The 14,882-nt window shown below is 32.9% G+C and overlaps 1 protein-coding gene across 1 annotated transcript in view; it reads left to right on the forward strand.

The window, feature by feature from the left end:
• The window catches only part of LOC135931734 (uncharacterized), a 54,944-nt gene that overhangs the window by 14,838 nt on the left and 25,224 nt on the right, over positions 1-14,882 (forward strand). Inside the window, exons 2-4 of the mRNA XM_065469009.1 lie at positions 4,219-5,496; positions 5,998-6,214; positions 13,417-14,271. Coding sequence (XP_065325081.1) covers positions 4,399-5,496; positions 5,998-6,214; positions 13,417-14,271 — 2,170 coding nt within the window. The 5' untranslated portion in view covers positions 4,219-4,398. The remainder of the gene's footprint in view (positions 1-4,218; positions 5,497-5,997; positions 6,215-13,416; positions 14,272-14,882) is intronic.

Genomic DNA, 14,882 nt, shown 5'->3' on the forward strand with positions numbered 1-14,882 from the left:
CTTTCAAACTTAATCGTTCTAGCATCATTTAAATTGAGGATCAACGTGTTGTGCAATCTAATATTGTCATTGAACTTTTCATTGATTTTAATATTCTTACTTGTGAGAGTTCTTAGATTAGTGATCTGCATCGGGCCTAATTATTCAAGCCCGGCCTGAAATTTTTTTAAATATAGAAATTAATCTTTATAATTACTCAAAATAAAACACATGTTATATGTCGTTTAGTTTCAATAAATAAAATCAAATATTTTTATTACATAAAAAATTCAATATAAAATTGATAAATTTAGATATATTTTAAAAAATTTCCAAGATCCGACCCGACCCAGCCCGTATTTTTTTAAAAATATATGGCCGACCCGGCCCGAACCCGATTATTTTAAATAGAATTAGGCCCGGCCCGAAGCCCGATTGGGCCGGACTCGGGCGGGCCTAACTTTGCAGGTCTCTATCTTAAATAATGATAGTTTTAAAGTGATTATTTTTTAGGCAGTCATTAATAGCCAATTGTAGATTATAGGCTGCACATCTGATGCATTATATATTTGTGGGGAAATCTATTAATAAATTTACATAATAAAATATTATCACCTACACTAGAAAATAATTTATGATATCAATCTCTAAATAAAATGGAAGTAGAGGAAGAAAATTTAAAGAAAAACGCGAAGATAAAATAAATGATTCCGCGAATTATATTATTTTTTAAAAAAATATTTCTATTTTTAAATTTTTTTTATGACACCTAGAACCCTTGGGTCTCCACCTTTTAAAAGGGTTCGGGTTCGAGTATAGACAAAATACGAGGGTTCGGGAGGGGTTCGGGTTCACATCCCTGAATTTTAGTCATATTACGCAAGCATCGAGATTGCGGTAATAGATGTCCAAATTTCTATGCCATCTATGAGTATTATCACTAGGTTTACATAATATTTTTCGGCTAAAATATTGGGCTAGCCGTTTTTAAAAATCGAACCGGTTAACAACACTAATCCGTGGGTTATTTTTTAAAGAAAAAGGTTTTCTTTTTAGATATCAAATTTTAACATTTTTTTCAACAGGTTCGTCGCTGAATCGGATAGCTTTATCTGAAATTTTCAATACTTATTTCAAATTTTTTTAAACTTTAGAAATTGATAAGTTTTATATAAAACTATTGACGCCAAATGGAGAAACACGGAGACGTCCAACTCTTGGGATTTTCAAGTTTTTGTAGATATAATTATAAACCTATAAATGTTATTCCCCTACACTCCATCCTTGTTCCCCTTACCCCTAAATGAGTACAATAATGTCATATAATCAAAGAAAAGATTTGTTATAAGGGGCCTGATATACATGGAAAGCCACCCAATCTTCCTGATTCCCACTATAGTTGGGTAAATACTATATTTTTAATCGGTGAAACCAATTTGCCGATAACTATCACTTTGGCCTCGGGGTTTTTTTAAAAAGATAAAAAAAATAGCAGCTCAAATTTGAAAGAAACTAATAAAAATTAAAACGCATTAATGTTAACGGATTTTCTCCCGCAAGCTCTTGAAGATTGAGCCAAAATAGCCCATATTTAGCCATTACTCAACTATACTCCCCATACAGAAAAATTCTCACCACACCTATTTAAATTTACAATAATTTTATAAAAATTTATTATATAAAAACATTATTTTTTAAAAATTATTGTTAATTTACATTTACCTAGGGTTGGCAAGTCTGTCAATTGACCGCGGTGGAGTATTTGACCTGGTCAAATGTTTTAAAAATCGGAAGAAAATTAAATTAAAAATATGCTTGAAAAAAGAAAAAACGATATAAATATGATCACAATGCTGCTCATTTATTGGATTTTTAATATCATGGGGAGTATCTCACTCACTAGTATTAAATTTAATGAAGTATATAATATAATACAAGAATTACGCATTTTACAAAGTAACGATGATCAAAATATTTCTAATGTATAATAAATTTCAGAAGTAAAAACGACCAGTTTAATAGGAAATTATGTGGAAAGCAGTAATTTCCATAAGAAACAATCAGATTCGGACCTCAAGTTAGTGGAATGCGCTTTGCTCATTATGCCCATTAATAGAAGTGACATTTTACTAACAACTCCTATTTCTACTTCTTCTTCAGAGAGGAATTTGTAATTTGGATTAATATTCTTACTAAAACAAATCAGAAGATCTCGACAATAGTAAAATTGATTATAAAATATTAACGAAAATGATAATATTGAATATGAAGCAGAACAAAACTCTGCCACGTAGAGCGAAATATTAGTTATTAATGAATTTAAAAAATATTATACTTTTAATATTATATAAAAAATAATTAATATTGTCTTAAAAAACATATATTTGAATTTAATCTGTCAATAACAGTTAATTGGCCAATTCCTATTTGGCCGGGCATTACACAATCCTGCTTTTACCCAAACTTTGACAGCGATATCTTTTTGAAAATTAATTGCCAGGTAGAGCCAGGATGTTGAAATACATTACCTTTTGAATAGTATTTTAACAGTTTAGTAATCGCCGCTTGAGAATTAGAATATTCTACTAATATGTTTTTTTAAATTTTACAGGAGAATATTAAAAAATTATGTTTCCTTTGTTTTTAATAAGATACTTAACCTTTGTATCGGATTTAATTAGAGATATTTTATAAATATTTCAAATTTTTTAATATAAATAGATGGTATAATTTAAAAAAATTGATTTATGTAAGTCATTTTTGACAAAAAATGGATATAAAATAATTAATTCTCAGGCGACGACGCGTTAGTTATTTACTGACTTTTTCTATGCAAAATATTTTTCATCAATTTTGATCTTAATTTAGTATTTCTTTATAAATAAGAACTTAAACAATACCAAATTTAAATCAAAGTATTTTAAAATTAAAAACTAATTTTCAGCTTTTTTCTAGCCTGAACTTGTTTCCAAATTTAAATTGGATTGAGCCTAGAAGGAAAAACTTTCTTTTCTTTTATAGGAGCTGAAGAAGCTGCCACATCTAATATTATTTCTGTATTATCACTAACAATAATTCTATTTTTGGGTTATCGCGCTTACTGAATGCTTTTAACTTAGGAGGGTGGGGTCAGATAAAATATTAGGATATACATCAGTCTCTCATTCCCAACCCATAGGAGTTCTAGTATCTAGGGTTGTGTTGAGATTGTCGATTCGAGTCCATAGCGAACCCGCTCAAGATATTAGCCAAAATAATATTATGTAAACTTGGAGATCTTACTCATAGATGGCAGAAAGATTTGGATCTCTATTTGCTAAAATCGAGGCTTACATAATATTATTTCGGCAGGCTTTTTAACAACCTTTTTAAATAATATTTTTAAATTTTATTAAATTGTTTATTTTATCTTTATTTTTTTTGTGTGGCAAATCAATATCAAATATTCCAGAATACAAATATGATTCTTAAATTTAGATATATTTATTTGTATACAGTAAAACCTGTCTAATTTGAGTGTAATGTGGGCACACCGTTCGTTACAAGATTTTTGCCCAACTTAGACAGTTGACCAATGAAGCATTTTCTAATGCATAATGATTTATAGGAATTTTGATTGAGACTTAAGCCCAAATTTGACAAGTTTTATTTTATAAAAAACAATATATTAATAATTCGTTATTTATAATATTTATTTACATTAAATATTTATTAATAAATAAGAGGAAATTTAAACCTAAGTACCAAATCGATAAAATAAATTTTAAAAATTCTTAATGAATAATATTAAAAATACATTCGGGTTATTTATTATTTCACTAAAACTTGCATAATTTGGGCACTTTGTAATTCAAACTTCCTAATTTGACTAAAAGTTTGAGTCCCAATCAAAATCTTATTAACCACGGTGTATTTTAGAAATTATTTTAACAAATTGGGCAAAAATCTTGGACACCGCGGTTTATACTATGTATCACATATTAATAAATATTTAAAAAAAAATTAATGGATGGCCCCAAAAGAATTATTTTACCCCGAAGATTTGCATTATTTTATTTATTTATTTTTTAAATTGGTAGGAAATGGATTTTTTTGGATTTTTAATATAAAAATGGCCTTTTTGTTTTGTTTTTTGGATTTCGCCTCACCTTGATTGGTCCTTTAACAAAAAACTAGACTTAATTATTTTTGTAGGTTTATCCTTTTTTATATAAAATATTCTCTCGATATTGTTCACAGAAAGTTTCAGTCGAATCAAGCCAATCAAAATAACCCCGTAAAGTAACCTTTACCCTAACAAGGATATATCCTCGCCTCTATATATTCACGTTAATTACGTACGCACGAATCTACTCCGTTATGTGCCGGTATCAACGTTTTCCCCATGAATTACACGAAAAATGATTTGAGCTTCGAGATATGGAGAATGACCAGCTGTTGAGCGACCAGGTATTTGCCGGGCTAGATTCAGGCCAGATCAAAGCAAAAAACCACAACCCCAGTTTTGCGCTCCAAGATTTCGAACACCGTTACCCGTCCACTAATATGGAGCAATCACCTTTGCCACCTCAAAAGAGATTGAAGAGGTTTAAGGAACAATGTCTAGGAAACTTGCGCAGATCTATGCGCCCCATTTACCCAGAGTCCGACCGTTCTGATCAAATTTTAGAACGAGGAACCCCTGGGATGGAAGCTCGAAGCACGGGGGAAGTAAATAAATTTGACCAGGCTCATCCTTATTACGACACTGTTGTGCGACTCAAGGATGAGCTTGAGAATAACCCCTACGCGACCACCACCTTACCTCGGGCCCAACTTTCTCCGAGCAGCTCACCCAACACTGATACACTGTGTTGGCCCATTTGCTCTATCCACCGCAACGGCAATCTACACCGGGACTCCTTTATGAGCGAGCCTCATTGCCCTTGCTGTCGCCGTGCTCGCGTCCCCCAGTTATTCGAACGGGCGTCGCCTTCATGGTGGAATCCGCGCTTCGATTCGGACGTGCTGGAAAACCAACTTCGCAAAACCTCGATTCCCCAGGTAAAACGCCAGCTTCGAATAGTTCTCGGGTTCGTGTCTGTGTCAGCCCTAGTATGGGCCATATATCTGGGCGTCGTCGCATTTCCCTCCTTGAGACAGGAAATGATCGCCGGGTGCGGGGCTTTGCTCCTCCTGGCGCTATGCACTTACGGACTTACGTTTACTACCCTATACGACCGTTACTACGCCCACCTGTCTGTGCTATGGTCGTTGCTCCTCTGTTTGCTCAGTTTGGTCATTTTTACCCGCCAAAGTACAGCGTCGTTTTTATATCTCTCTGCCCTCTCACCAAATTCAGGCCTTAGCTTTTTTGCCAACTTTGCCACTTCGCTACAGGTCATCGTCCTCGTGTACACATTCACGAACGCCCCACTGGTATTTACGCTTTCTTTGGCCCTGCTCTACTCGGCTATATTTATAACGCTCTCGGCACTGCGTCTCAGTGACAACGGTGATTTCACTTTTCGAAGACCGGTAAAATTTATATATAATCATTTCATATGGCTTTTTTTTATAACTTTTGAATAAATTTATTCAGAAACAGAGCCCTCCACCTCTAAGTCAATATGGCGCTGAAACCCCCCTGATGACTAAAATAGGAAATAATTCTATTGTAAGATGATTACTTATACTGACTATGTATCTTGATTAAGAACATAATCCCCTGAGGTTACCTATTATATTTTCCACTCCACTTATGTTAGAAAGCCTTCTTCAAAGGTCCAACAAAAACCAGTATTGGGGGGGGGGCTATTATTTTACTGATATAGGGACCTCGAGAGGTCACAAAATATGATACGACCCACAGTAATATATGTTTTTACCCATTAATAATAAATTAAATAAAACTATAATAAACGAGGTTTGCTTCCCTTATGTTGTTTACAAATTAGATTTTTTAAAAGTAAAAATAAAATATTAATCACATCATGTGCAGAGATACCTGTTGTTTTTCTTTGCATTATATTTTATAAGCATGAGGGGAATAACGTACTCAAGCTTGTCGGATTCGAGGTTCTCCTCCACTTTTGCTTGCATATCCTCGGGATACACATATTTCTGATGAGTCAGGTGCGATTGCACAGCACCTTCTGGCAGATAGGACAATCCCTGATAGCCAAAAAGAGTCTGGAACTCGAAAGAAAGCTCAAGGAGAAAATCATACATTCCGTCATGCCCCCAACCGTGGCTGGTAAAAAAACAATTATATATTCGGGTTTCCCAATAAGTGATTTATCTCTCATTTTCGATCAATGTGATGACAGCTGTAGATGTGGGTCAGTTGGTTGAGAGATAGGGTGATCTTAAGTGATGCGAAGGGCGGGCCATACCATTTATGACGGGATCCATTCTATATTTTTTTTCTGAAGCCAATAGTTTACTAATGGTTAGAGAAATAGTTAAAAATATACGACCAAATGCGCGCTCGCTCATGGTTTTTAAAAAATATTCACCCACACAATTTTATATGTGTTTAAACCGCCTGCTCAATATTTAAAATTTGGTTGGTTGGTTTGGCTCTTTAACTTATTTTAACATATTTTTACTTAAAGCTTTTATAAAAAACACAATATTATGAAATAAAAATAATAATCCTTAGCAAACATAATCCCCCCTCTTCCCATTCTTCCCTATGAATTCGCCCGCCCTTCCGCACATTATTTAAAAAATATTTTTTACCCATCGGCTAAATTTTTAAAATTTTTGGCCTGCTCTTTGCAAACTGACCTCTAGAAGGTTAATATTATATTTAAAAAAAAGGGTGTAATAAAACTTGGACCCAAATTGTAAATATCCCTCCCTTATAGATTATACACGCAAAGACACACATAGGAAAGAAAGAGACAGAAAGAACATAAAATAATATTATAATTTTTGTTTTATAACACGATAAATTAAATATTAAAAAAAATTCAAGTTACATTTAAAAAATATAAGTTCGTTATCGATGAATTTTTTATATTTGGGAAAAATCTACAATAAACACTGTTTAAGACCCCCCCCCCCCTCCCGCAACTATTCCTTTTTTAACGGAGGCTAGAATGATCTCTCTCCCTTGACTCCTTGAAAAGTTAATAGTTTAAGAATAAAAAATAAGACCTATGTGATTGATTATAATCTCAAAAATTGGTTACTTTTTACAGGTTTTCCTTTTATTCAGAATCTAATTTATTTACCCCCCCCCCCCTCCCCCCCTCTCCCATAGAACATATAATTTTTACTATATTTTACCAAAATAATTATGATAAGTAAAGTAATTTAAAAAAATTAATCTTGTACTTTGTAAAATTAAAAATTAACCATTTATTTTATCCCTAAACTTGGCTATTTATAGCATTTTACCTTTGTAAGTTGTAATCAGTTCAAACCTTTGAAGGAGCTTTTAAATGTTACACTTTACCCTGCTTCGCCTCGAATTCGCGCTAACTGTGAATTCAGGGTTAGACGTTAGAGATAGACCCTATAAGCCTGGGGATGGGCCGAGTTATGGGTCATAAAACCTCCGGTCGGATGCAACTTGCCCAAAATATTTGCCGGGCCGTGTGAGCAACATGTCTTAAATATATTTTGAGGGTTTTTTTAAAATCGATTAATCAAAATTTATGGTTTTTTCTATAACAAAGAAAAACTTCAATTTTTTGGTGGCCGAGCTAAGGACATAAGAGCTAGTGCGTCAGTGTGTTGGGGGTTGTCAAGTAAAGCATAGAGTTGGTGATTCGATGCCCGATGGGACCCATTTTTTGTCACCTTTACGGACTTAGCATATTGCAGATTCGGGACATATTATAATCTTGGGCAAAATAGGACCTTTAAAAAAGGGTTCAAAATATTTTGCCTCAAACTGTAAATATTATTACCAGAAATATATAGGAAATTCAAAATTTTAAAAGATAAATTTGAAAGCACGAGGAAAATAAAATGGTATAATTTGAAAAAATGCAAATATTGCTTGTAATTTTAATTAAAAAAAATAGTTTCAAAAGTTTCAAAAATAAAATCATGTCTACCTGGGGTTAAAAGATCAGAATTTAAAAGTTAGATCCACCTAGTCCCTTCTGAATCCGGACTGCACCCGATGTGGGGCTCTAGTGGGTTGACCGTTTCTTTTAAAAAGCTAATAAACGATAGGTTTAAATTTAGCTTATTTAAATCGACCCCTCCCCCTCTCCTCAACTGCCTATAATATTTGCAAAATATAGTAACTTTTTTAAGAAAACATTAATTTATTGATTTTCATTTTCTAAATCGATTTATTTTCTTCTAAAAAACATAGACTAGATTTAATTATTCATATAAAATTTAAATTATACCTTTTTAATCATCTTCCTCATCGCCCCTTCCATCTCGCACCCTTACTCCTTGTGCTTCTCGGTTCGGATAATATCCTTCATTTATTTTTACAGTTTCATCTTGCCCACCTCTCTACCCCTTAAGTTCGAATACATTGTTCCATAATTTATTACTATTCCCTTCCTTCCCACAAATTTTCCTTATTTATCCTAATAACATACTTTTAAATATCGATATTTTTAGGTTTTCTCTCTCCCCTTCCTTCCCTCCAATTTCCCTTATTTTTCATAAAACATTTCTTTTTTTTAAAAAAAATATCGATATTTTTTTATTAAAAAATTATTTTTAAATATTTATTAATAAAAAACACTATTTAAAATGATTGATTAGGTTATTTTTTAAGAAAAAAACCACCTACCTAAATTTGATATTTTTGGTGAGCCCTTCCACTCCATTTGCCTTTCCCGAAATTAAGCATCTCCAAGAGGTGAATCAAATGATAGTGTTGCTAAAAGGCCCGATTAAGATCTTAGCCAAAATTATATTATGTAGGCCTGGAGATTTTACTCATAAATGGTAGAAAGATTTGTTTATCAAATCTCGATGTTTGCATCATAATATTGTTTTAGCTAAAGTGGGCCGTTTAACAACACTGTCAAAAGACATTGATACAAACCTATACTGCCTCTTTATCTATTAAAATACTTATAAAGTCAGCGCTATAGTGAATGCCATTAACCGTACCATACGTCATTTCACATTTTCTCTAAATGCCTTTCGATAGCGGACTTGAATATATTCGCACTTTTCAATAAATTTTAATGAATAAATTCTTCGTCTAATGTAATTTATAAATCACTTTTTATACGGAGTTTTTGCCCTACCCTTTGACGTAGAGATCGGTTGGCACGGCTCGAATCGATCCGTGGAGATTTTTGAAAAATTCGGACAAATTAATAATTTTTTATCAAGAAAAAAACGACATAGTTTATAAAAAAATGAGGAATTTTGGCCCAACCCGCAAAAATATTTTGCGCACGTTGTCGTCTCAGGAGCAAAGTAATTTTTTATAAATTAAAATTTAGCGATGATTATTTTGATCCGGAACGCCTTAGGGGTTATTTCTAAAAGCGGTCATATTAGGAACCTTGCAAGTTTACAAAAGAATAAGAAAAAAACCGAAAGAAGAATTTAAACTTCGACGCAATTTAAATCGCACTGAAAGTTTATTTACTATTTTTATTTTAAATCTTTAATTAGAAAAAAATATATATAAAAAACTATTAAATTTTTATTACAAAATTACTCGAAAAAAATTAAACGATTCTTTTCCTTTCAGCAGTTTAAACTAATTATTTATTCCTGGGAGGGGGGGGGGGATATATTTTTCGATTTTTACTATTAGCTTAATTTTTTTAATAGTATTTTTATAAATTTTAACCGCTTCTTTTATCCGATGCTCTTTACGTGCCGCGGAGGAATTAGTTTTTGTTGCCTTCGTCGCCTTCGTCGCCTTTGATAATCAGGAAAGAGGGATTACGGCTTAGAGAGAGAGAGAAATTGAGATTACTTGAAGGAACGATGTGAGGTAAAAGTTTGCACAACCCAACCCTAAATTCTAAATGGGTTGCCTCGATTTATATAATTAATTTTTATTTCGGGTTAGGTCGGGTTGAAAATGCTTATCTTCTTAGATATGGTTGGGTCTAAAAAAATTTTGTCTTGCAGATCTGTGTGCATAACTATGTTCATGTCTAAAATGTAAAAGATGGCTGACTCAGAGTCTGTTTCATTTTATTATTTTTTTAATATACCCTTTTTCTAGTACATGTTATTTCCCAGAGACCTGCACGGGGCCCAACCCAGGTATTTTTAAAAAAATTAAAATACGGTCCAGCCCGTGTATCCGGGTCTGCAGGTCTCGGCTATTACCATTTAAACAAATCGTGTTTAAAGTGTCTTTGAAAACAAATCAGCTGGTGACAGTTATTTTGGTTTCCTGTATAATTTTTTTCATTATAAATGAAACTCTGATTAAAAAATGTTTTCATAAAATTTTAATATATATTTTTATGGGAAACTAAAATGGCGTGCCATCAACTGATTTGTATTGATACACATTTGAATGAATGAATCGTCAAATTATATGTTAATTATCTTGCAAGATAACTATATGGTATATCATGTATCTACTAAATTTTTGCCCTCGACACTGTGGGTTAGAAACTCCCAACATCTTATATCAGGTCAACTTCTTCCTAAAAAGACAGGTTTTCCGCTTATTGCACGTTTGATTACCTCTTGGTGAACCGTCACCTTGAGGTCAACCCCAACTCGATAATTTTTATTCTAAAGCTAAAGCTGACCATGAATGATTTAAGGTAGTACCCAGTTTCAACCTCGGGTTGCTCCTCTCGGCACAATAATTTAGAATCGCACTCTGCCTAGGCTATAATAGAAACACTATCTTATGGCGTTGAGTATGGGAAAATAATCGATATTAAAGAGCATCACAATCTATTGCAAATATTTTCGCAGACGTCAACCTTGCCACAATTCAATCAACAATATTATATTGTAAGCTTTCAAAAAGGTTAACATACACTTCACCTTTGAACTAGTAGGTCTCATCAATGATATTTTTAAAAAACACCAGATGGTATTCTCATAATACCTTGTTCTAACGACCTTTCCCAAGCCTGTAACTATACTTGCATTGGCTTTTCAGCGAAATTATATATTCTAGCTTTGCCTTTACTCACGCCGAATTTTATAAAAATGATTTATTTAGAATTTTAAGTCAGTTTTTAACCATTTTCTTTTTTTATATATTTTTTTTATCATAATTCTTATTTACTCAATTTCAGTCTATTCTTAAAAACGGCCAACTCAATATTTTATCCAGAAAAGTATTACGCAAGCCTTTAGATTTTACTTATAGATTGCACAAAGGTTTGGACATCTATTAGCTGAATCTCGAAGCTTAGGCAATATTTTTTGGCTATAATATTGAGTAGCCTTACAACACTCACTAATTATGATTATATATTATAAATATATAATAAAACTTCTGTTATTTTATATCCGATATATAAATTTCTACAAATATATATTATAGACATTTTTTTAATTTCATTAAAATTAATTAAATTATAATTTTAAAAAAAAATTACACATATTCATTTTAGCGAAATGGAAATTATTTTTTTCAGTCTGCTATCTTGTCTCAAGGTACCAGATATTTTAACCCGGATGTTAAGATAAAAATATTAAATGAGTGCATATAAGATACCACAACCTAGTTTCATTTTCATAATAAGATAATTCAATGGGAAAAAGAAATCCTCTTACACTAATATTTTACAAAAAAATTATCGAAAATAACCCTCTCCCCAGGGGTATTTATTATCTACTACTAATATAGAATACCTTCTTATAAAAATTTTAACCTATTTTTTTGCTAATTTTTTAATAAATTTATCTGGCAACTAGATATTATATTATATATTAATTATGTAATAATAATTAAAACTATATTACATTTAATAAGCAAAATATGAAAGAGAAATGATTTAAAAATAGAAAAATTAATATTTTTTTTCGCAGTCGTTAATGTCAAGGTTACCATTTTTAAAAAAAATTATATTATAATTTGAAATAAATATGAAAAATTGTTTCCGGGAAGATAGTTTTTTTTATAAACGAATGAACGACATCTCATAAATGAAGATACGGGTAGTATTGTTAAACTGCTTGACTTTTTATAAACTGAACTCAATATTACACAAGCTTGGAGATTTTACTCGTAGATGGCAGAAAGGTTTGGACATCTGTTAACGAAATCTCGAGGCTTTCGTATTATTTTGGTTAAATAAAATTTTAATTTAAAATAGGAGAAATCCAGCCATAAACTGATCTTGCTGACCAGAGAAGATGCCCCTTTAATTAATACCGAATATTAAAGAATACAATTTTTCTGCATTTTTCTAAAATATATTCGCGTATAAGTGGTTCGAGACAGGCGCGGTGCAACACTTTATTTTAAAGGGAACCCTAAAAAGTGGATTTCAGTTAACAAAAAAATTCTAATAATATCTGAAGAGGCTGTGTTAGGGCGACTTCAGGTAATTGACTTTAAAGATTCCTTCACGTAGGTTTATGATTACTATCTCAAAACTACTTTTACAATGAGGCCCGAGCTAATATGCAAAAGCTCTATGTCACGTACCTTGGACTTATAGTATTGCATAGCGAGAACAAAGGGCGCCTCATCACCTTAGCGCATAATTAACGACTCTCCTGGTTTGCGCTTTAAACTGAATTATTTGATAGATATCTAAAATATAATAAATCATTTTTTATACATAGGGGGAAAAGGATAATTTTTCTCTTTGTTCTTGATCAAATACAATGCAAAAATATTTCGCGACTATGTCAGTCATCTAAAATATTCCCTAAAAAGTTTGCAGGGCCCCCCCCCCTCCCCCACCCAAGGTTATATTGGTTCCTTTTTTCCTCACTCATTTTATTTATTTTTAAAAATATGATTTGATTATCAAAAGAAATTTTTTTTAAAAAAATAAATAAATTAATAAGATTTATACTTATTCATTTTTTTGTCTAACGACCTTCAATGCAATTTAAAATATTTAATTTTTTTTATATATATTTTTTTTTCTTCTCCTTCCCTCGTCTCCGAACTAATAATTTATCGTGATATCAAAAAATAATATATTCTTCCCAGCCGATAACTTGAAATGAAAACTGAATTGAAATGCAATTTTGTTTATATACAAAAAATTTCTTTCTAAGAATGTTAGAAGTTTTCGAACTTGTGACTTGTTTGTTGTTTTTAGGTTCGGATTATTATTCCGTTCGTTTGAGCTTTGCTTTGCTTTATTTTATTTAGATATAATAAATTCAAGTTGTTAATTATATGACCCTTAAACATAGCATTAATAGATATATAGTTTGTCTCAAGATTTTATTTAAATGGCATATTTATTTGACTACTGGAATGTGACTTTTTTTTTGGAAAAAATATATATACATCTCCACTATTATGATATATGAATAATTGTTTCTTCCTACATCTCCTTTAAGACGAACTGATGCAACCTAACGAGGAAGAGATGTCCTCCAGGCGTCGTAAGTCTTCCAACTTTCCCCTGTGGCATCATCATTTACACCAACAACAGCTCCAAGGCTACATATCCTCCTCGGCCATTCCCCGAAAATCGGCTCCCGCCACCGCGAATAATTCTTACCAGAAGAACTCTCAGGGAGCCAGCTCGAACCGCCCTCGCTTCCCCTCCCGCCACTCTATCCTCGCCCCGTTTCATTTGCGCCCACAGCCCCATAGTGACGCCGATCCCGCTAATAAAGACGTGGGTGACCGATCTCGAGTCTCCCCTACACCCCCATCTGCACGTGCCCCCGTCATTTTTCGCCCATTCAAGATGAATAAAATGGATCAGGTTAGTATTCTTTTCGCTGACATCGTCGGCTTCACCCAGATGAGCAGCCACAAGTCAGCAGCAAGGCTCGTAGCTTTACTCAACGACTTGTTTGGCCGATTTGACAATCTATGCGAGGCTTGTGGCTGCGAGAAGATTGCCACTCTCGGTGACTGCTACTACTGTGTCTCGGGATGTCCAGCTCCTCGACCTGATCACGCTGTATGTTGCGTTCGCATGGGTCTCTCCATGATACGGGCTATACGCGACTTCGATCGCGACAACAACCAAAGCGTCAACATGCGAGTTGGAATCCATACAGGCACGGTCCTGTGCGGTGTCGTTGGCACCCGCCGCTTCAAGTTCGATGTGTGGTCCAACGACGTGGCCCTTGCCAACAAACTTGAATCAACCGGCCAGCCTGGACGCGTTCACCTCAGCCAGACCACGTTCGACGCACTGGGTGACAAATATGAAGTCGAACCTTCCGAAATCCGCGAAGGTTTTTTTTATCTTTTTTCATTATAGAAGGTAACTTGGATTGGTCTTTTATCATAATACCATTATGACTTTATTAGGCTATGAATTTACGCTTACGCATACTGAATATTGTCAAAATTTTATCGCGAAAGGAGTCAAGTTTTATGTAATTAGTTTTGAAATTAAGTTCGGGCCGGTTTTATGAAAGGTATTTTAAACACCAAATAAAATTTTTCTCGGGTCAGGTCTAATTTAAAAAAATAGGTTCCAAAAGGCTTTAGTAGATTCTACACATTAGTTAAAGCAAAATCGAGATTTAAAATTAAAAAAAAGGTCTCTCAATGTATATTTCAAATCGTATTACCTATCCCGTAAATTCATACAATTTTGCTATAAATGTGTCATAAAAAATTATTTATCTTTACAACTTTCAATTATTCTATTTTGAACCTTTTTTCTCATATTTTATCGAACCATTCTTCCTAGTTTTTAATCGAGTTAATATTTCGGTTCTACCTCCCACACCCTCTGATCGACTTAAGTAGGCTAGCATATTTCGTTACCGCAATATTCTCATATAACTTCCACATGAATATTTATAAAAAAATTCATAAGCTTTATTATAATTTAACT

Source organism: Gordionus sp. m RMFG-2023, chromosome 1, assembly GCF_954871325.1.
Source record: "Gordionus sp. m RMFG-2023 chromosome 1, tfGorSpeb1-WG-v2, whole genome shotgun sequence".
NCBI lineage: Eukaryota > Metazoa > Nematomorpha > Gordioida > Chordodea > Parachordodidae > Gordionus > Gordionus sp. m RMFG-2023.